The sequence below is a fragment of the Tetrao urogallus genome (assembly GCF_951394365.1).
Source record: "Tetrao urogallus genome assembly, chromosome: 17".
In the NCBI taxonomy this organism is placed as follows: domain Eukaryota; kingdom Metazoa; phylum Chordata; class Aves; order Galliformes; family Phasianidae; genus Tetrao; species Tetrao urogallus.
Window position 1 is genome coordinate 56,936 of NC_136830.1, and position 23,817 is coordinate 80,752.

At 42.2% G+C, this 23,817-nt stretch overlaps 1 protein-coding gene across 1 annotated transcript in view; it reads right to left on the minus strand.

Moving 5' to 3' along the window:
- The window catches only part of LOC306953004 (clathrin heavy chain 2), a gene marked incomplete at both ends in the record, with an annotated part of 39,077 nt that extends 25,684 nt beyond the window's left edge, over positions 1-13,393 (minus strand). The window contains 2 exons of the mRNA XM_079543795.1: positions 3,580-3,787; positions 13,352-13,393. Coding sequence (XP_079399921.1) covers positions 3,580-3,787; positions 13,352-13,393 — 250 coding nt within the window. The remainder of the gene's footprint in view (positions 1-3,579; positions 3,788-13,351) is intronic.
- Between the last annotated feature and the right edge of the window lie 10,424 nt (positions 13,394-23,817).

Genomic DNA, 23,817 nt, shown 5'->3' on the forward strand with positions numbered 1-23,817 from the left:
CAGCTGACACTCAGCTGAAGATGAGCCAGCTATGTGCCCAGCTGGCAACGAAGGCCAGTGGCATCCTGGCTTGTATCAGCAAGAGCAGGGAAGTAATCAGTCCTCTGTACTTAGCACTGGTGAGGTGACACCAAGTACTGCATTCAGTGTTGGGCTCCTCATGACAGTGAGGCCTTGGAGTGTGTTCCAAGAAAGGCAACAAAGCTGGTGAGGGGTCTTCTGAAGCACAGGCCTTATGAAAAGCAGCTGAGGGAGCTGGGATTGTTCAGTCCAGAAAACAGGCTCAGAGGAGACCTTACTGCTCTCTACAACCACCTGAAGGAAGGCTGTGATGAAGTGATGGTCAGCCCTTTCCTACCATGTAACTAGCAAGAGGACTAGAGGGAATGGCCTCATGTTGTGCCAGAGGAGAATCGGGCTGGAAACACTTCTCCAAGAGTGGTCAAGCACTGCAACAGGCTGCCCAGGGAGGTGGTGGAGTCACCAGCCCCAGAGGTGTTCAAGAAATGCTTAGATTTTGTACTGAAGGACACAGTTTAGAGAGAAATACTGGCAATAGGTGGACAGTTGGACAGGTAATCTTAGAGGTCTTTTCCAAAGTTTGCAATTCTATGATTCTGCAATATTGGAAAGATAGATGTAAGCTGCTTCCAACAGATAATAATCCCAAGCTAATACCTATCTGATTGCTTTGTAAAAGTCTAGAATAACATACGCATTAAATTGATCATAATACTTTAACACAGTGCCAAAACACAAAGCAAGACTTCAGAGTTACTACATGCTGAATTTATGCTCCTCAGATTAACAGCAAGCAGATCTATTAATCTGATCAGCTAGCTCCAGTGACAGCCTGTGAGCTTTATTTAGACAAAAAGCGGCCTTCTTCTGATCATGCTGCAACTTCTGCACATGCAGTTACTGTATTATATGCATGCAAGAAGCACCTAGGCAAGACTAGTGCTATCAAAGCACTGACACCTATAATGGGCTATAGTGTGTGGCATCCAGAAGACAGATAAGCAGTTCAGAAAGAGCACTAGTTCACCATCTAAACAAGAATGCCAGTATGTGCATACAGAAACTGCTTTGTCTTGCTCAAAAGAAAGCAAGACAACCCTAGCTTTAAGAATATGGAAAGAATCAATAAGCTACAAAATTACCTAAAAGCTTGTGCTTGTCTATTTTCTAGAATAAAAAACTGTTGTAATAGAGTTGGAAATTGCTTTAAAGGCTTCATCAGTTGACTAGCTCTGATGGTGATCAAAAGGTCCCCAGCAATATTATTTCTTAAGTTTGGCAACACAGTTTCAAGCTTCAGAGCTCTAAACTGTAATTAAACCACAGTAATTCAGTTATTTGGATTAAGAGAGAGAGGAACCTGCACTAAGATCATAAACAGCATGGGCAAGTGACTGAGTCTTCTGTGAACTTGACTGCTTTTTCAGGCCAAAACCTGAGACAAAGAGCCAGACTTCCATGGGTTTTCCTTATCAAGACACCAGACCGATTGGTATATTTAAGATAATTCTCTGCAGATGTAGTCAAGGAAGCTGGGGTTTTTGATTGCTGCTCCATTTGTTCTTATAAACACTGGCACAAGAATTTACATTTCAGTTCACCAGAACATTAAGTTTCTCCATTCTGTAAAGAATGGAAGAATGCCTTGAGTACTGCATCCTCCACTTGTAACAACTGGAGACTACTTTCAGTGCAAAGCAAAGCAACAGAACCTTGGAACAAGGATAACGCATGAAGCTTGGTAATGCCAGGAGAACGCCACATGCAATCCAGAAATTAAACAGTTCTTGAGTTAAAATGAGAGTATGCACTGTTTCATTCATTGTTTGAACAGGATCGTATGTTAATTGCTCAGTAATTCTTGGATAATCAGCAGCTCCCAGTCACAGCACACTCAGTCACAACACACAACAGTTTTAACTAGTGATGCCTCAGCTACTGATGCCTGTCAGTCAGCAGGGAAAGTCTGTTGTGACAGGCTAACTTCAACCATGTCTTTGGTGCAGTTTACTGTAATTCTACCAGTTATCTTGAACAATAGCATGTGGGCTAGGTGGCTCTATTAGTTCTCTTTTCTCCTTTAATCTTTGGCTACTAGACATGATATAAGAAAAGCTCTAAGTTTGCAATACCTGGCAATTTTGCAAGTCCATGTGACATCACACAAATAACTTTGTTCAGAGGACAAGTTTACTCACTCTGCATGGACAGGATGATACTTTTCAGCAAGTCTAACACTGGCAAGAAAAGTGATATTGTTACAATCTGATGATAATCTGTTCAGTTAGCATGAATAGGTGAGTTTTAAAAACAGATGATCCTGTTTCCTTAAGAGCTAGATTAAGTTCTGCCAGTACAAAAAAGGCACTTTCCCTGCCAATAAGGTTTGTTAAAAGAAGTCTGAAGTTAAGGATAGTGAAATCAAATAAATCTGAAATAAATCTGTTCATTGTTGACTTAAATCATATCCCAAGTAATGCAGTCCTTTGCAAGATGTAAAAGCATCTCAACTAAACCACAATTACAGCTCAAGTCAAATGTTAACACATCAGTTCTCACCTAATGTCAGTGTAAGTCCAATATTATAGACAGCAAGATACACATTTTGTGTCAGTTTGAGGAATGTTATTTCTTAGACCCCTACAGAAATTCATCACAGATTTTCACACTGGATATCACATTTAGGAAGAAATGAATAGCACACAGAACCCGCTAACAGAAGTCTCTCGAAAGTACTGCACGTGGTTTTGTCTATCAACTGTACTTCCATTATATATATTCACACACAGAGAACACTCTTCTCCTCCACTTGTTACAGTCAATAGTCAAAACAGATGAAGACTAAGATCCTCTATATGGCTATGAAGTGAACTGTCAAATGGCTATCTCAAAGTTCAGTACTTTTTATGAGATTAGACCAGTCTGTAGTACTAAACATGAAATGAAGTTCACTCGCCATCTGTTTACATAAGATGCAAGAAGAAAATACATAGCAGTGACAAGTAGTTATTGAAGCTAAGTACTAGAAATTACTCATCTAAGAAAAGAAATATAGTAAAAAATATGTGGGGGGAGCACTCAGACCTAAAAACAAAATAAACACCACATGTGAGGTCTTCCATCTGTAGGTTCTCAAGGTTATCAAACTAAACAAATTCATGCATTCAGACTTTCATGCTGTCTCATGTAGTTACTGGCCAGCCTTATAACAATTTGTTTGTATCCAGTAAGCACTTACAGCAAAGGTAAGTACAGAGCAGAGGGCACGAGCAGTTTTAGTCTTTCCCCACTCATCCCTACAAGTGTCCATTATTCTCTGAACATCCACTTGTACTCAGTAAAAACATCAGGCAGCATTGCCAAGCATCTCTCACCTAGTGGTAGGCAAACCATCCAAACATTACTGAAATATTCACAACCAAGATCTAGCAGGCAAGATATTATTTTACTGTACTTTCTTTGTATAAACCTTACACAGCTCTTATGCTTCAGAGCTTACATGAGCAATAATGAAGCTAAATAGTAGGTTTCATATTACAAGAATAAAGGGTTACTCACCTTTTAGTGCAATTACTTTAGAGGCTGGATTCATGATGGCACTTTCAGCAGAAATTGGACGTCTGATAGGTGATGTTGGATCACTCATGTCAATTATTACTACTTGTGCCTGCTCTCCCACTTTCTCCCTGATGCAAATGAACTTGTCAGATTCCATTGTTAGGGTGCTGAATCCAATGTTTGCTGGGTTAATGCCCAAATTTTGGAGCTAGAAAGAGGGAATGGTCCTTTAATATTCTTATCATGAAGATTTATCTGTCTAACTTAAGTTCCTGTACATAAGATCCCCTCCTGCTATCTCACCTGATCCCTTGTTTCAGTTGCTCGCATCATACGTAGAGACAGACTTATTTCCTTCTCCCTCTAGAAGGGATCGATCTTGCAGAATTCCCATAATATTTAAGGAAGGCATCAGTAGTTCAATTACCAGTCTAAGACAGACTGTTACATTGATCTGAATATACTCAGGAACTGGTAAGTACTGAATTAGTACCACTTATCTTCACAGGTTTTACTTCAGCTTCTCTGCTCAAACAGATACTGTAACAAGCATACCAAGGTAAGGTTGTAATGCTGAGTTCCTTCCCAAGGAATGACCTGAAGACATCAGAAACACCAACTGCAACATCTACAGCATTTATAATACAATTAAAGAAGCAGTCTTAAGTCCTTTAACCTCCCTCCCAACTGTCAACTCCACATCATCTCTTTAGGAAAAGGAAAGCTGAGAGAGCAATAGATAGATGAAAAACATACTTCATTCCAGGGCCTGTCCTTCACTGCAGAGACCACACCACGTCTACCTTGGCAAATCTAGACCACCAGGTTCTATCTTCACAGTACTGCCAGGACTAAAAATTAGGATGTAAGCCAACTCTTATTTTCATCTGGAGACAAAATGCATGATTAGCAATGCCTTCTTTTTATCCATCTTTAAAAGCCAGACCAGTTATCCTCAGGGTACCCTAACCCCTGACTGGAAAGACTTGTATGGGGAGCAGAATAAAAACGCCCTGACTCAGGTGGAAACTGTTAGAGACCTGCTGCTCCACCTGGGCTGCAACAAGTCCATGAGGCCAGATGGGATCCACCTGAGGGTGCTGAAGGAGCTGGCAGAGGCGATAGCCAAGCCACCAACCATGGAGGTGTTCAAGAAACATTTAGATGTTGTACTGAGGGATATGGTTTACTGGGAAATATTGGCAATACATTGACAGTTGAACAGGATAATCTCAGAGGCCTTTTCCAACCTTGGTGATTCTGTGATTAGCAGGTCCAGGCATCGCCAATTCAGTTTAGAATATCTCAGACACATCTTTCCTCCTTTCCTTTGAGTATAGCACCAAGTACTTTCCTTGAAGCACACAATAACCTGAATGCATTGGAATTGCAGTCATAGCTTGTGTTTATACAGCATTTATGCTACCTTTTTTTTTTACCTGGTAACAGCTACCATGGCTCGTTAAAATATACCTTCTGTTACATCAACCAAAATGTGAATGCTACCGTAGTGATATTTGCTAATTTAGGTTTCAGATAAACCTCTAGACATAGTCAATACAACAATAGGAATGTTTATGTGTTGTATGTTGTAATCCTATGTTACAGTCATACCAAATCCAAATGTTTTTGTTTGGGTTTTTGTGTGTGTGTTTTGTTTGCTGCTGCCGTTGGGTGTTTTTGTTTGTTTAGGTTTTTTTGTTTGTTTAAGTTGCAGCTACTTCCTGCTATCCAGCCTCTTCCTTCTTCTCCCAAAGAAACCAGCACTAAAGCCTCCAGGTTATTTAATAGCTTTAGTAGAAATGCTGGGTGACTGCAAAAATAATGCAGTTCAGCACTATTTTCAATGGCCTAATTTTGTAAGTGGACTTGTTCATCTCACTCCTCTGAACTTACTCTTACTATTGCAAGCTAAGAAAAGTGTTAAAATAACCACTTATTCCATCTTTCTCTGCCCAAGTAGTCACATCACTTAGATTAACAGCACAAGCAGGGATTTCAGTGTAGATGCCTCCTCACCACTTATGGTCAATCACCTGAGTTCAAGCACATGACAAACTAGCTATTCTTAAAGCAACTTCAAGTCATTCCATATCTCTGAGTAGATGCCTAGATTTCTCACTTTCACTCATCTTCATTAGCTTTGTCTCCATCCATTTCCAGTGTCAGATTAGTCAGAAGAGGCAGCAGTGAAGGTGGATCAGTGTTTCAACTAGTCTGTAATATCTCAGATTTAGCAGTGCCTAATGCAGCAACTTGGTATGGTCATAAGCTATATTTCATGCAACAGTAACTGTGACAAGCCCAAGGACCTGCTTCATGCCCCAGAGCACAGATTTTCAAGCAAAGGAACAGCAGTATCAGTTTTACCGAAGCTTCTTAAGAGATTAACCCCATCCTACAGTCCAAACTCTGCCCTGCACCATCATGGCAGCAGCTCTTCCCTGCTGAACAAACAGCCTGGCCCTGCCCCAGGCACACACCCATCTCTCAGCAACAGCCAAACATCAGAGTGCAACAGGCACTGTCTAGGCCATAGGGAGGATGCAGTGTAGTGCTAACTCAACTTATGGCAAATAACTTTGTATTTTGATACATCGGCTAAACAGTCCTGGGAAAAGTGAAAAATATGCAAAAAAAAATTGCTTTCTGTTTTGATACAGACATTTGGGAATAGTTGTCAAGAGGGCTGCTCCAAAAGTAATGCCTCCTATTTTATTATATTGGCCCACAACATTAGAGGGAGACGTTGGTGCCATGGTAGCAGAGTTTGAACCTTCCTGCCAATATTCCATTACATTTCATTGCTGGGCAACAGATGGCAGCAGAAGGGCAATCTCACAAAATGGTGTCTGACATGGAAGTGCGTATGAAGCAAAGTTGAGGAATTCAAGTCCTCTAGGGAGGAAAAAAAACACCACCCACTGAAGCATTAATCAATGCTTCCTGAACATTTATCGAGACCAGTTTATGTGAGCACAGTGTGGGAGTGGGTGGTGCATTTCAGCAGTGACAACAGCAGCAGTGGTTCAAACCCACAGGTGCAGACTTCCACAAGCATAGCATGCAGGCTCTTCATCACTGGCAAAGATGCACAGCTACTGGCTCTGATTTTGTTGAAAACAGGTGTTCTGTAGTTCCAAATTTGCTCTCCCAAACACTGTTACTATGCTCACTGAATCTCTTGTAGTTTTCATGGACTTCAGGACCAACCTAGTGTCACAAGCTGTTCAGTATGTTCTGATCTGGCTGATTGTTTCAGGGTACATTTGAATCTGAGACAGGATGTCTCAGGAGCAGAGGCAAGCAAGCTATGCACTCAGAGCAGCACAGAGGGTTACAAGTTTTAGTCAGCATATACACATATACACACACAGGCATTCATTTTTAGATAACCCTTGCAAGCAGGAAGCAGAACCTCCCTAAGCAAGTGCACTATTACTTTCTGACCCTTGAGAGACAGCAAACCACCAAAAGGAGAGAGGACTATGCTGGCAGTGGACACTGTAGGCAGCACCAGCTGGACATCCCCTGCTTCAAAGGGCACTTTGCCTTTCATCCCCTCTGCAATCGCTCTCCTGCTTTGATTTCCCCAGGGTCTTCAAGGTTTGTTCCATTGCATGCTGTGCCCATGCAGCCAGCACATAATACAGAGCCCAAGAGGAACAACTGTTTGCAAAACAAGCCTTTGCATAAACAAGATAAACTACCAAGGTCGGCTCTATCTACAAAACAAGATACTTGCAGCTACAGCTACAAATATCAGTTCCCTTAAAACAGAACGCTGTTTCATCCCAGGATCATTCTTCAGTCAGAGGCCGTTAGGTCCCCAACACACTGACCATGGCTTGTTGCAGCTTATGTAAAGCTACTAACCCATAAATTGGGTATGTAACTGAGATAATGCAGCACTGCATTGGAGCCATACCCAAGAAAAATCTCAGGAATAGTTTTCAGCTTACTAAAGAAGAGTTATTCAGCTTAGTAGTTGCTAATCTTGACATACATAAGCTTCAGGAATGCAATACAAGCTAAATGTATGCACGTGTAAGATGATATCTGAAGAAGGAACAAACACATCAGAACAATAATCAAGACCCATTCAGCTGTATCCTCAGTTTATAGATACATACTTCTATACAAGCTAGTAAACAGAAGTAGGTGCCATTCATGCCAAAAGGTTATCAAAGTTTAGACACTAAAGTATCAGAAGCAACTTGTAACTAGAGCTTCAAGAACTGTCCAGAGAGCATGTAGCTATTACAGGCTTCTGTATCAATAAGGTAAAATGTCTCCACATTAAGAAGATTCATGCAATAGGAAAGTTTGTTACTCAATAAACACTCAAGTAGTAGCCAAGTCATCTATGACCCTGAACAAGGAGGATAAGCGATAGTCCCTTAGATACAGTGTTCCTGATTATGTGCTCCAGACTTGAAAACATCCACTCACTGAAAATTACGCATTCAGGCTTTGGTGTTGGGCATGAAATCAGTTCATCTGCCAAAATATAACTTGTTATGAAAGATGATAAAGTGAAGCATCACAAGTGATTTAACCATAGGATAGCCAAGCTTGTCTTGCTTTAATTAGCCCTAACTCAGAGCACTGAAGTAGCACACAGCCTCTCCAATGCCTCTTCTCAGATACTGTGCTACAGCTTGACATCCTCTTCATGACAGCCACTTGACACTCTGTACAGTGAGAATCTTGAGGTATTAGTCTAGTTCAAGTTCAGCTTTTAAGCCCAAACTTATCCCTTGCAAAACCTGGTCCCTACTGAAGAACCATAATGCTTTAAGTATCTTTACTAAGAAATAAGTTTTTGCCTCAAATTCTGGCATAACTTCCTGTTCTAACTGCCATAACATCTACAGAAAGTTTCAGAAATTAACTATACATGGTGCGTAACTATTGCTGACATCCTCTTATTAGGCTAGCAAGTAAACTTCTTAAGGCAAAAATATTACTATTTCCTAAAGGATGGTCATGTAATTACTGCCTCAGTTAATAAAAAAAAAAGCTTCTTATTTTTGCAATTTGAAAGCACTGAAGATTTACTTCCATCAGTGCAACACTAAGCATCCATATTAGAGGGCAGTGCTCCATGGAAACTGTTCAACAAGCATGTTCCTTATGACTACACATTAGAACAGGAGCAGATACTCTTTACAACCATAAGAAACGAATATTTAGCCAGCATTGCTTCTTTCACTGTAAGTCTGAATGACCCAGATAATGCATCTAATATTACTATAGACTAGATTAGATCATTGCCTATCAAACAATTTTAAGAATGTTAAGATACTGATAATAACCCCTGTAATGATAAAAAAAAAAAATAGCCAGAGATATATTATTTAAATGCCACAAGTAGGATAAAATGTGACTATTCACCTGAAATTTAATAATTTTTTTCCCCTTCCAGTTTACTGATGCTTGTAATACGAGAATTTAAATAAGCAGTGGGCTTTCTAGTGCTACTCTCTTTCTGCAGAAAAACAGTGATCTAGACCGAACCAGCAACGACCAACTCAGACATTGACACAGTCTTCAAGCTAAACCCCTCTCTCTAGTGGTAAGTTCTTAAGACCAACCTACTGTCTGCCTAGTACTATCTCCAAATACTTGGGACATACCATCAGCTAAATGCTGGAGCTCACATAACTTGATGGGGTTCAGAAAATATCCCACTTCAGCTTAGTTCCACTCAGCTCTAACGGAAACACTTTTCAGAGGTTTCAATTAACAGTTGCTTCAATCCCACTACAGAAGAGTAAGACTTGGACAGAGGCTATGGGTATCTAAATATTAAGCACTAGCAGCTCTATAAGAACATATCATTTAAAGCACAATACAAACTAAGAACATGGTAGTAATTTCTTAGAGCACTTATGTAGCTTGTGTAGTTATATAAAGTTAAAACAACATGCCCAGTAAGGAACTGTATATAGCCATCGGACATCCTGTCCCCACTGCCAGCCCCCCTGTTGTTGCTCCCCATCTTGGTAGGCAAGGGACATCAAGGAAGCACACATCAGCTGAAACATGCAAGACCACAGGATCACAGTGTTTAGTTATAGCTGCAATTACACTTTTCTCTTAAAAAAAAAAAAAAAAAGTCACTCCCTATACAAACCCATTCCTGTATGTCAGTGATGGTGATGAGATCATCTGTTCAAAGAGTCTCTACATACACAGGGTACTTCCCAATCCTTTGGGCAAATATGGTCTCCTCAACACTAAATAGCTGAGTCACCACAATATTTAGCTCTACCTTCTGAATACAAGTCCAAGAAGTTATTTACAGCTGGAATCATCCTGAATGCTTTTACATTCACATATGTCTAGCCAAAGCAAACTTTGGAAATCCATTACAGCTCAGCTTAATCATGCCTATTGCCTCAGGCTATTTCATGCCCACAATAGACAGTAATCCTTAAGAGGACATCTCAGACTAATCAAAAGAAAGTGGTTTTGCCCATGAAGTGACAGAAGTAAATCTATATCACTTTAAGACCAGATTTTAGCTTCTCAGTACCAAACTAAAATGTATAGAATTTATACATAAAGGATACAAAACATGCACACAGGTTTTTTCAGCTGTTTGTGCTTAAGAGTTTGTATTAGTTACTCCAGAGAAAGCAGAAACCTGCCTATTGATCACTGTGCCTGTCCATTTACAGGACAAAGAGCCAAGAAATCCAAGACTTTGCATAACTGTTGTTTTCTCTGCAGGGCTAGCTGAGATTTTTAATAGTGAGAGATAAAAAATAAAAAAATTAAAAAATAAAGGATGAAATTAAGCTTTTAAGAACAAGCCTATGATTAAGTAAAGGAAAGTTCGACTTCAGACCTAGAACATTTTGTTCACTGAATTCTAGTAATGTCAGTCCCACTCTGTTTGTATTTATTCTTTTATGGCATTCCCATTCATAGAATCATAGAATTGAGGTTTGGAAAAGACCTTAGAGATCATCAAGCCCAATGGCAAACCAAACACATGGTAAACTGCAATCCAGTAAATAATTTATAATCCACTGCTCCAACAGAAGCACTGGAATTAAGAATTCAATTATATCCTAATAGTACATCCCAGCAGTTCATCATTACAGCAGGGCTGCAGTAGTCTATACTTCTGTTACAGCTGATCAGCTACTAGCTTATTGCCAATCCTTGTTGTAGGACTTAAACTATTATATTCTCTGAGGGAAGAATAAGCAAGTTCTTTGGGGAACTGTGAACAGTTTACAACTAAAAACAGTATCTTAATTGCGTTATGTGGACCTAAACAGTAAGACTTGAGGCAGTATTAAGCTGATCAATTTCTGTATCTCTTACAGTAGCTACTGTCTCCTCATAAGCTCATACCAGGGTTGAAGGTGCAAGCTGTAAGAACTTCTAATTTCACACGCACTGTGACTAGCGTACATTCTTCCTGCACAGCCTTGGAGGTACAGTTCAGTTAGAAAAATTATCAACATAAAACAAAACAATCTGCATGAGGAATGTAAGCAGTTGTAAGCAGTCTACCTAATACTCCTTCAATTTTACGTGAACCAAGATCACAGTTTTTTTCCCCACACTTGTTCATCCAGGTAGAGACTGGGAGAGTTCAGTACTTAGCACCACAACTTGTTTAGCTTCCCCAAAGACCACTTCCTGCGTACTTCATTTCTCCTTTTAGCTGAGTATAGAGAAGACTTAGTATAAGGGAAATAAGGTTCCATCAGCACCAGGCTGAATTTGAAATTGAGTAACCAGCTACTCTAGCTACTTACAAACATACTAATTAAAATATCTACAGATAAGCAGTACAGTTTGAATTGAGATGCAGAACAAATCAATATAGAATTACTGATACACAGCAGTTGTAAGAAACTGTTTTTGATTTAACATCATAAAGCAGTGTAGTAGATCTGTCATACTACTCATTTCAAATATGACAATTTAACTGTAGCCAAACCTATTCCTTGGAAGAAATCCGAGAAGAAAAAAAAAATTAAGCTGGATGATAATGAAGCATTATGAACAGGAGTGAAGGCCTACCCTTGTCATAAGAAAACTCCCTACTGGCCAACAAGGAGCAAGGAGCTAATGCATCTAGAGTAGACACATATAATGTAAGTTAGAGTTGATAAAACCATACTTCATATATCCAGCCAAAACAAACACGACCAGCTCCCACACGTCTTCTGATTCTCCCCATTACATTTGTCATGTAAAAACAGGTGCTGAAGTAACACTAAGGAGACTGATGAATTCCTGTCCCAGTCACTAATCTTAGTTTCCTAGTGTGGAACACTGCTTTGGAGCCACTGCTCTCAGACTGAGGGAGTGGAAGTGGAGTGGGGGAGGCGTGAGCCCCACAGAACAATCCAGTTCAACACATCAGTGGCATGGTCCTAAGGTTTCCCACACTCCCCTGTGCAGTCCGCTCCAGCACAGGCTCAGTCCTCCCAGTAATATCATAACATTTAGGAGCAAAAGCAGGTGGTGGCAAAAAATAGCATGTGACTTCAGTAGGACTCCCTGGGGAAGTTACTAGCCCCAGACTCAAACCAGAAGTGCTCTAATGCTCACACAGACAGTGTCGTAAGACAGGACTTAGCCCTCAGAAACAGTCATGTAACATGCAAAGCAGGACACTACACCTATAACATCAACCATAACATCCACTTATCACTGCACAGCCAAAAACAACCAGCAGGATCAGTGACACCTGCTAGCTTTAAGTTGTGAGAACCAAATGCTTCTTCCTAAGGTGAGCCCGACATTAAAAATACCTTGAATCTTCACTTTCTTACTCAGACAGCTGCCCTTTACCATGAATTAATTTTATTACAGCAATCGCTACTATCCTGTAGGTTTAAGGGGGGAGGAGGAGTAATTCTTCACTATATTAAACTCTCAGCTCCAGTGAGTAGGCAGGTGTGTGCTCACGCTGGCACAGAGCAGATATTTCTGGAACTCATTGCCCAATCATTTTTTCCAGCCTTGGTCTCCTCCCAGAATGACCAAGGCAGTTCTCACAGTCACCCGAAATCCCTCCCCAAAAAGGAACTGCAGTAGTACCAAGTCTCCCAGTGGATGGGTCTACAGTTCATTTTTGAGATGAAAGACTGATTTGACAGAAGAAGGCTGGGCAGAGACAGCAGGATGACTTGCCAACTCCACTTCCTGTTCCCTCATTCATTTAGAGAATTCCTTTAATTCCTTCCTGCCTTGCACTGCATGCTCGCTGCCTGTTGATCTCCCACTCCGTTTCTAACCCTTCTTTAGCACCAAGTTACGAAGGAACAGAGAAACCGGCTTGGCTGCACGGCACCCATTAGAGATGGACCTCTTTCAGCACTGATGCTACTCATAGGCCATCAGAACTGCGCCGTTTTGAAGAAGAGCTTTCTTTCTTTTCTATATCGTTGTGTTTGGGAGGGAGGCAGAGGCCCTCGGGCTCTCGACCCCCAACCCGCAGCCACACGGCTCCCCGAAACCCGGAGGCTGAAGGTCGCTGTGAGGAAGAGTAAAGCCCCGCGCACCCCGAGAGGCGACGGCTCCCTCAGAAGCGTGGGGAGCCACTCTCCCTTCTCGGAGCGGCCCCGAGTGACTCTGCACAAATCGCGCCCGGCGGTGGATGGGGGCGCTGCGCCCCGCGGTCCGCACCGCACGCTCCCCTCACCCCGGACTAGGCCGCGGCCGCCCCTCTCCGAGGTGCACGAGGAGACAGACGGGAACAGCCCCCACCCTGTGTTCCCCGTTCCCTTGAGCTCACCTGGAAGTGCTCCTGGAAGCGAATAGGCAGGATCTGGGCCATGGCTAGGAGAAAACTCTCCGGGGATGGGTGCGAGGAACAAGAGATGGAAATAAAGCGGATGAGGGCACAGCTGCACCCCACACAAGGCGAGGAGAAGCGCGAGGGGACAGAGCTGGGAAGGGGAGGGGGAAGAAATGGAAACGAAGGACGACGCAGGCGCAGTATCCTCACAGAGAATGCGCCCCGCTGCCCTTTTCTGCCTCGCGGGGCCGCTCACTCCGGAGGTGGGATCACTCCGCTCCTCGCAAGCTCCGCCAGGGTCTTCTCAAATAGTCCCGTGCCGCCGCACCTTCCCTCCCGTTTCTCACCCCCTCGTCTCCCGCCTGTCTCTCAGACCGTCACCGCCTTTCCATCCCATATGGCTCCCGCTGAGCAGTGGGGAAACGACTGCCAGGACAGGGGGCTCCTCCGTTCCAGATCGTCAAAGTGCGATATTCTTCCGCAGCGCCCCGAGACCCAGCCCCCTCCCCGGCTCCATACGGCGGAAGCGGGCGGGGGTCTGTCCCGCTGACTCCTTGCTCCGCCGGTGGTACGGAGGCTGCCCTTCGAGGCAGGGTCCGATAGCGGTATTGCTCTGCCCTCAGCGCTACCCGCCACCGCTGACCAAAAGGGAGAGGGGCTGACAGGAGCTGAAGGACGGCTATCGGGTGTTGTGGAGCCCCCGCCGTTGAGCTTTGAAGTGGAAACACAGATGTTTCCACGAGATGACATCGTGAATTGGAAAGTTGTTGAGTAACTGAGGAGTGAGGGGTCCGATGCAAGCCATAAATCAGAGCTTTCTGTTATTTTAAAAGCTTGATCCCCATCGACGACCCATCAAATGGGGGACGCCCCGCGCAGCCTAAAGGGGAACCATGAGTAGAAGGCACAGGGGCAGAGGTGCCGCTGAAGGAAGAATTAGGAAATACTTCTCAGAAGGAGTGATAATGTGTTGGAACTGGCTGCCCAGGGAGGTGTTAGAGTCACCATCCCTGGAAGGTGTTCAAGAAACATGGAGGTGTAGCACTGAGAGATGTAGTTCAGTGTGTGTGGTTTGATAGTTGGACACAATGACCTCAGGGGTCTTTTCCAACCTCAATAGCTCTGTGGTTCTGTACAGCCAAATTCCTCAGGAAGTCCACTTTCTACGTCCCTCGCTGGTGGTAGGCACCGAGGAAAAATCGAGCCAAGGTGGAGACGGGGTTTTTTTGCTTTATAAAGTCACATAGCTGAGTTGCCTTCACCTGTGCTCACAGGGCTGAGCTGGTCCTTTCCCCAGGTGCTCAATCAGTGGTTCAGACCAGGACTCAACAATTCCCATACACATGCCCACTGGCCAAATCCTGCTAATTACAGCATCCCATCCTTTTCATGATAAAAAAAAAAAAAATGGCATCTTACTTTGTATATATGTTTTTGGCACTCTATTGTCCACTCATGTTTTCCTCCTAATTTTTGCCTTTTCCATCCAGTTCTGTGTTTAAAGAACTGTTCTTTTAACATCTTGCTTTGCTGAGCATATAGGTTGGCTTGTTTGAAGCCTGATCTCTGAATCTGATGAATTTGAAGCTCTGAAACATTTGTTGATAGTGTTTGAAGTTTTGTGGTTTTCACCCGTCATTGTGCACATTCCTGGCAGCAGGTTGGTGAAAACAGTAAATACAGCATTTTTCAAAAAATAATCTGAAAGTTTTCATATATATATTATATACATATATTATATATATATATATATAATTGCTGCAGCACTGTTTAATAGGTGAATGTTTCATGCTTAAATTCCTTCTAGTTTATTCTCCAGCAGAGACATGAGTTTTTACACACATAGCATTGAAAGGAAATCTTTTATGGTGGATTTACTACAGACACTTTCTTCATGAATTTATAGGTTGGTATGTGAAGTCCCATCCTGTATTCCCTATGCATGGAAAGCTAAGCTGGAGATGATAAATTCTAATGGTATTTTATGTAAAAATGAATAGAAGTGTTGAGGGGTAATAGCAATGCAGGCTGGGGGTCTTCAGATTCCCCACAGAGCTAAAGCCATGATGGTAATTCACTTGTGACTTGCAAGCAGTACACCTGTCTTTCCTCCAAGGAATGTTTTCATTTAAAGAAGCCATTTCTGTCTCTCTCTGCATAGAGCAGTGACATTTATGCTCCCTTTGTCTCAACATCATCATTTGGTTCTTCTCTGGACATTTGCATTCTCCAGGTTTGCAATGCAGATGCTGAATTGCTTGCATGGTCATGTATTGGGCAATTGAAATTGCAACTTCATCTTAGCCTTGTAAAAACAGAGGTCTATTGGTCAGTGATGCAAAGCAGAAGAAAGGGTGTGAGAATCAACATCTGTCTTCAAAATCGAGATAGAGGGATCAGGGCTGCTTGCTGCACAAAACTTTTTTGAAGCTGAATTCCTTTAGAGAATTTTCTCAGGCAATACATCCATGAAATGGACAGAGATTATATGTTCTTAGAAAATACAACCAGTGAAAAGAAAGGTGGTAACTAACATAAATCAAATGCGCTTCTATCACTAATTTCACTAGTTCTGGAATGACAGAAACCTAACTGTACCTACAAGTAGACAAAATAGAACCTTAGCCTAAATGGGATTAAATGCCATTCAGCAGAATAACTAGTCAGCGTGCATAAATAGACTATTGGAATAGAAGGCTGGAAATGGTCTAAAGAGGTCTTTGGTTATTACCTCTGCCCTACAGCAAGATTTAGTGAACCAATGTTTTCCAATCACAGATTAATAAAGTGAATTAGGAAATACTGACTATATTGACTGTTATGGCCTTTCAGCAATTTACTTCAAAATAGACCCTTGACAAGGAAACTTCAGTGTTCATTTTCTTAACATAATTCTATTTTCCAGGAAACAGAATAAAGCCAAGAAAAGCATAAACCTAATTATATTTGATAGCAGTAAAACATGCAGATGGTAAACAGACTTTTCATTTTCTGTAGGGCTGTTACAATATTCATCCTCTTCAATTAATCCTGGAAAGAAACATTTGCTAAAAACATAAGCTATGAATTCTCCCTCATCTCCAGGAGCAGACAAGTCGTTTATGGTTATGCTTCCACTATGTTTTCCAGTTTGCTCTTTTTCATCATAACAAGATTTCAGACCACTGGCCAAATTCAGCCATGTGATGGAGAGGAATAGACTCAAAAACAATAGGTTTCTGCAAGTTTCATGAGAATAGGCAGCCAAAGAATGGAGACTTTTAATTAGACAGACTAACTGGTAAATCTGTGAAAAAAATGAACCCAAATCATGGAAAAATGAAATCTTTGATCAATGCTTGCACCCTTTTGCATTAATTTTATTATTAAGGAAATGCTTTTTCCACTTTATGCCCAAATTCCTGCTTTTGTAGAAACCTGTATGCTTTTCTGCATTAACTTTAGAGACAAATAGGTTCAGAAATCCTCAACCTCCTCCTGAAAACAGCATTATTTTTCTCAAGTTTACCCTCTTCAAAAACAGGTTCTTAGTAGACCGTGTAATGCTACCTTAGGTAACAGAGCACCCACCCACTTTTCTTTTTACCTCTCCCATTACATTGTAGGATTACAGAAAGCTGAAGATGAAATCACTAGTTTTCTTACTCTCATCTTTCTCAGTTGAGAGTTGTTTGTGAAACAGGTTTCAATAAGAGTTCTCCACACTTCATAGTTCTTTGTGATATACACAACCTGAAAGTAATAGACTGGCTTCTCTGGAACTTCAGTCTTAAGTAATATTTTCAAGACACCAACACAGATGTTTCCCAGAGAGGTTCAACAGCCGTACACATTGCTACCTTTCAGATTTTTGAGAAAACCTTCCAGATTTTTGAGATTACAACATAGAATAAAGTGTAGGATTTACACAGATTTACACAAAGTCATCAGAACAGTATGTCTAAACCACCTTTAAAAATATTCCTACCAGAGCTAACAGAAGCAATATGTAAGCATTTCTTGCTAACTGCCATTAGAATAAATTTAGATGACACAGCGATTAAGATAGCTGTGCCCCTTTATGCCAGTGCTTTCAGTGTAACTGATACTTCTTGCGTCAGGCATATTAAGCAAAGGGAAAAAGCTCTTATGCAGAGGCAGCCTTAACAAATAAGAAAGGGAATTTGTAATCCTGTCTTTTTAGAGTATAGTTAATCTTCTTAGAGATGCACATCTTTTAAGAAGATCTGCCAAGATTACCAAAAAAAAAAAAAAGGTGTTTGGTACTCTTGCTTTTTCTAGAAGCCTACAAGATATCTACAACAGCAAATTGTAGGACATCTACAAAAGCAATATCAATTTCAGCAAAATATGCTATGCCACATATGTATCTTTAGAAAATGAAAAGAAAAAAAAGGAAAGGTGAAAACATAGAAAGTACTAATTGAAATAAATATTTAGTATTTTGTTGCCATAATTTGCAGATGTTTGGTGTTCATCATAGAGTAATATGACTAGATGAAGCATTAATTTCAAAAGAATGTGTGAAGGTCCAGATAAGCAGTGGCTTTTATTTGTCACCCTCATTCTGCACCAAGAAATACTGCACCCAGGAAGTAAGTAAGTGTCAGAGTTCTCCCCCTTCCGTACTGGCTATCTGCAAATCATTTGCTGAAATTCAACCAGAGCTTGGTGTGAACACTGGATCAAGTAAGGTTGCATTATCAGGGCAAATCCAAACTTTTTGTGCATTTCTATCTATTGTCATATATTGACAATATATGTCAGATATTTGCTGGAAAAGCAATGTGACCAGGCATGCGCGGTCCAGACGGTTCCTGCAATGTGTTGAAGACAACTTCCTGATGCAGGTGGTTGAGGAACCGACGAGGAGAGGGGTACTGCTGGACCTTATTCTCACTAATAGAGAAGGGCTTGTGAGGGAAGTAAAGGTCGGGGGTAGCTTGGGTTGCAGTGACCACGAGATGGTGGAGTTCAAGACCCTGAGTGGAAGAAGTAAACCAAAAAGTAGGATTGCTATCCTGGACTTTAGGAGAGCCGACTTTGATCTCTTCTGGGACCTACTTGGAGCTGTCTCATGGGCTAGGGTGTTGGAAGACAAGGGGGCCTGTGAGAGCTGGTGGGCATTTAAGCAGCTCTTCTTCCAAGCTCAGGATCGGTGTGTCCCTGTGAGGAAGAAATCGGGAAAGGGTGGCAGGAGACCTGTGTGGATGAGCAAGGAGCTCGTGCACAAACTCAAAGGAAAGAAGAAAGCCCATGAAATGTGGAAAAAGGGTCTGACTACTTGGGAAGAATACAGGAATGTTGTCAGGGTCTGCAGGGATGCGACAAGGAAGGCTAAAGCCCGCCTGGAATTAAATCTGGCAAAGGGGATAAAGGATAATAAAAAAGGTTTTTTCAAGTACATTAACAGTAAAAGGAAGACTAGGGAGAATGTGGCTCCCCTGCTAAGTGACGGGGGTGTGCTGGTAACGGGGGATGCTGAGAAGGCGGAGATACTGAATGCCTTCTTTGCTTCTGTTTTCAGTGAAAAAGCTCCCACTCGGGAATCTGAGACCCTGGAGGTGAGTGAGAGGATCTGGGGAATGGAAGACCTCCCTTCTGTCAGGGAAGAGGTGGTCCGGGAGCGCCTAGGCAACACCAATGTTCACAAATCCATGGGACCCGATGGGATTCATCCACGGGTGCTGAGGGAGCTGGCAGAGGTGGTTGCTGAACCGCTTTCTGTCATCTTTGAGAAGTCTTGGAGGACGGGGGAGGTGCCTGAAGACTGGAAGATAGCCAATGTCACTCCGGTCTTCAAAAGAGGCAAGAAGGAAGACCCAGGCAATTATAGGCCAGTCAGCCTCACCTCTGTCCCTGGAAAGGTGATGGAACAGCTTGTACTGGATGTCATCTCCAGACAACTGGAAGAAGAGGAGGTTATCAGGAGTAGTCAGCACGGGTTCACAAGGGGGAGGTCGTGCTTGACCAACCTGGTAGCCTTCTATGATGTTGTCTCTGGCTGGGTGGATGGGGGGAGAGCAGTGGATGTAGTCTACCTTGATTTCAGCAAGGCATTTGATACTGTCCCCCACGACATCCTTATAACAAAGCTGAGGAAGTGTGGGATAGATGAGTGGACAGTGAGGTGGGTTGAGAACTGGCTGACTGGCAGAGCGCAGAGGGTCGTTGTTGGTGGTGCAGAGTCCGGTTGGAGGCCTGTAACTAGCGGTGTTCCTCAGGGGTCTGTGCTGGGTCCGGTCTTGTTCAACATCTTCATCAATGACCTTGATGAGGGGATAATGGCCACCCTCAGCAAGTTTGCCAATGATACGAAGTTGGGAGGATTGGCTGACACGCCTGAAGGCTGTGTTGCCATTCAGCAAGACCTGGATAGGCTGGAGAGCTGGGCAGAAAAAAACCGGATGAGGTTTAACAAAAGCAAGTGTGGAGTCTTGCATCTGGGGAGGAATAATTGCATGCACCAGTACAGGTTGGGGGATGACCTGCTGGAGGGGAGCTCTGCGGAAAGGGACCTGGGTGTCCTGGTGGATGACAGGTTGGCCATGAGCCAGCAGTGTGCCCTTGTAGCCAAAAAGGCCAATGGCTTACTGGGGTGCATTAAAAAGAGCGTGTCCAGCAGGTCGAGGGAGGTGATCCTCCCCCTCTACTCTGCCCTGGTGAGGCCACATCTGGAGTACTGCGTCCAGTTCTGGGCTCCCCAGTACAAAAAAGACAAGGATCTCTTGGAAAGAGTCCAGCGGAGGGCCACGAAGATGGTGAAGGGCCTGGAGCATCTCTCCTATGAGGAAAGGCTGAGTGAACTGGGTCTGTTCAGCCTTGGGAAGAGAAGACTGAGAGGGGACCTGATCCAGGTCTATAAATATCTAAGGTGTGGGGGGCAGAATGGCGAGGCCAGACTGTTTTCAGTGGTGAGTGGAGACAGGACAAGGGGAAACAGCTGGAAACTGCAGCATAGGAAGTTCTGCACAAACATGCGCAAGAACTTCTTTACAGTGAGGGTGACGGAGCACTGGAACAGGCTGCCCAGGGAGGTGGTGGAGTCTCCTTCTCTGGAGATGTTCAAGACCTGCCTGGATGCCTACCTGTGCGACCTGGTGTAGGGAACCTGCTTTGGCAGGGGGGTTGGACTCGATGATCTCTGGAGGCCCCTTCCAACCCCTACAATTCTGTGATTCTGTGTCATTTTATGAAACATAATTACTACTACTAATAAGGAACTCTTCTTTTGTTTCTTTGGTTATGCTGGAATGTGAGAGCTAAATAAATGAAAGAACCACAGATTTTGTCTGCCCTCCCAAAGATCTTTAAATATCTACATGCTTCTTTCCTAGCCCAGAATGTTATTGAGAAAACATACACTGTGTTGCCCGATGCAAGAAGTATGTTCAGTTAGCAGATATTGCCAAGTTTGTGCCTGTAAACAGGAGCTTGGATTTGTCTTTTCCAACCTGAGAAATCCTTTGATTCTGTCTGGACTGTGACTGATCATACTCATTCACAAAGCGAGAGAACAAATTGTTGCTAAGAGAGTGGAAATTCTGTGTTCAACCAATAATATCAAAACAGAGATAGCCAAATATAGGCCATAGGATTAAAACACAAAACACAGACTGAATCCATCTTCATTTGTAATATAAAGTCGAACATTCTGGAATGGTCTGTCCCTTCCCTGTCCAACTGCTCTTTTCAAAAACAATGCAGCTGCACTTGCTGGTGATACTAAGACTCTGGTAAATGAGTGGCATGGTCCTGGTGTGGTTAGTCAGGGTTCTCTGACTTGTTTGTATGTTGTCTCCTCAAATGATTAGCTATGAAGCAACAAAACAGCATTTCTTATACTGCTTATCTCAGACATCACTTCCTCTCTAGTCATCTCCTTTCATAGTTGCATAGGACATTGTGGTATTATTGTCAGGTATATTTGGCTTGCACTTAATCCAACCTTCCAGCTCTTGTCTGAATCATATAAATACAGCAGCAGGAAAAAGAAGCCTTTTGTTCTCCCCCTTGTGCTAGGAGGGTATGATGAGCATCAACATGGACATGTTCCTAAAGACCAAGATGTTTCCCGGAAGTTTGCTCACAGACCGCATAACCCATCTGTTTGCTGGAGAATACAGTTACTTAAAGCAGCAGAATTCACTTCAGAGACTTTGTAAGGTAGCAGCTGTTTATGTTGATATTTCTGATGGGAATGGAAAATAGACAATATTGAGCCTATCTCAACATCATCTTTAATTCTTCTTTCCACTAGTTCTACATATTATCGCTTCCGGCTGTTCACACAGACACTTTTCTTTTACCCAGCAACCTTCCAGTCTTCATACTTCTTTCATACTACAACAGAGGTACTAAGGTAGCAGAACAGTTGATGAGAGTCAAAATAGAAATAAATTATATATTTATACCACATGGCCTATGAATAATTGAATAAACAAATCACAGAGCATCTGAGACTGTCTTCAGAAGTTCCTTTCCTTAAGAACATTCATTTTAAGTAGTTCTGAACAGGCATGTGAAAGGTTGTAGATGCTTAAGAAATATTTCCAAATGTTATCAATTCCATAATTTATCACTGATCCATGGAAGGGTAAATTGGAATTAATGGTTCTCTCAAATAGTATTCTTTCAGTACTTACCTTCTAAATCCTGACACATGAGATCCAAGGAAGCAGACACCCCTAGAGATTCATGAAGATCATTAACATGGTAGGACTGACTCAAAAAGTATGTCTACATGTGCTTAACCATAACAGTGGAAGGAACTTAAAAGGTTTTAATGTGATTCTCAACAACACAAAAATATGCTTATATTTAAGTTCATTTCTGAATTAAGGACTTAGCTCCTTGCAATCTAATGCACCCAAACCCCACTGTTCTATCATTGCCACTGGCTGCTGGTGTCCAATGACACTAGAAAATAAGTGATGTCCTACTATATACATCACAGTGAAAAGTTGCCTTGATTGAGTTGCTCATCTTATCTCATTTGGTCACTCATGAAGCCCTCAGGCTTCTGGCAGGTTGCCACTGTAAACCCAGCAGAATGCACATTACCTTGAGAGGTGAATAAGACCTCAATGATGTCCCAAACCCTCATCTGTAAAGCAGGCAATTGAAAAAAAAATGTTTCTTTAGCTTGTGTATCTATGCGGAAAGGAAACAGTTTCAGAAATATGAAGCTGAAAATGCTAGAGCACTCAGGTGCTTCAGAGTCCTAAGAATGAGCTTCCTCTCCATCACTTTCAACTGCACTGAGCTGGACAAGCAGTTGAAACATTGCTCAGTAAAGAGCCATGCAAAGGAGCCAAGAGCAGGGATTCAGCCAATAACAAATAATCCACCTGGACGTGGATTCTAGGCTGCTCCTGCTGTGCCATAAATGTCAGTTTGTAGTGAGTTTGAGTTGTTCTGTGTCAGTGATGACAGGACCTTGACAAGTTTCCCCACCTGTGCTTTGCTTACAGGCATACCTCAGTTTCAGTGCATTAGCTCACATACCAACGAAAACTAACACATCATTGAACTATTGCAGCTGTGTCCTTATAGAGAAAATACCCACCTACCCATATCTGCCTGATGGCCTATTGATGGGAGCTCACAGGTGACCATAGCAAAGCAGGTGACTGCATTGTTGACAACTATGTCTGTGGTGCTATTCTGAACATGTACAGTGAAGTGGACATAATCCCAAAGGCCAGGATTGATGATTAGCATCCACAAATTCTACTAGCTCCCATCAATGCTACATTGCTGCATGCTACTTGAGGAATAAAAATAAAGTAAGAAATATCAACTGCTGTAATCTAACAACACACAATGTAGCAGATGAAATTACTCACATCCCCTCTGTGGCGCAGTTAATGGCACAAGAATTGTCAGGGCAGGTTGCAGAAGCTTGAATTGGCAATTGTCTCAATGTCTCCATCAAATTCTTACTTTTTAAGAGTTCTTGTCTTTCCACAAGAGTCAAATTACAAGAAACAAGTTCTTGGATACTCAGTCCAGGTCATCCTGCCTGCATACATTATTCCAGTAGGTAAAATAGAAAGTGATGGTGTGCCTCCCTCAGAAAGCTCTCTCCACCAACAGGTGAATACAAATCAGGTAATTCCTGAAGGCAAACACACTCAGTCATACCACCCATCAATCCCTGTATAGCGGATGAATATTTCATAGATGCAAACAAATACTGGTGTTACACATATATTCTAAGAGAAGTCTAAGGCTCTAATCCCAGGGTAAGCAAGTCAGATTTTAGTGTTCACATTATTTGAACTCAATGCAGTGTTAGCTGTGAGGGCTGTGAGACACACTGAAGCCAAGCAAAGGTTTTTTTCTAAGCAATAGAAAATCTTGCAGCTTTTAAGAGTACTTACACGAAGGTATAACTCATCATTGGCAAATGACTGTTAATCGTTAAAAGAATGAATAGATTTACAATTAACACAAAGGAA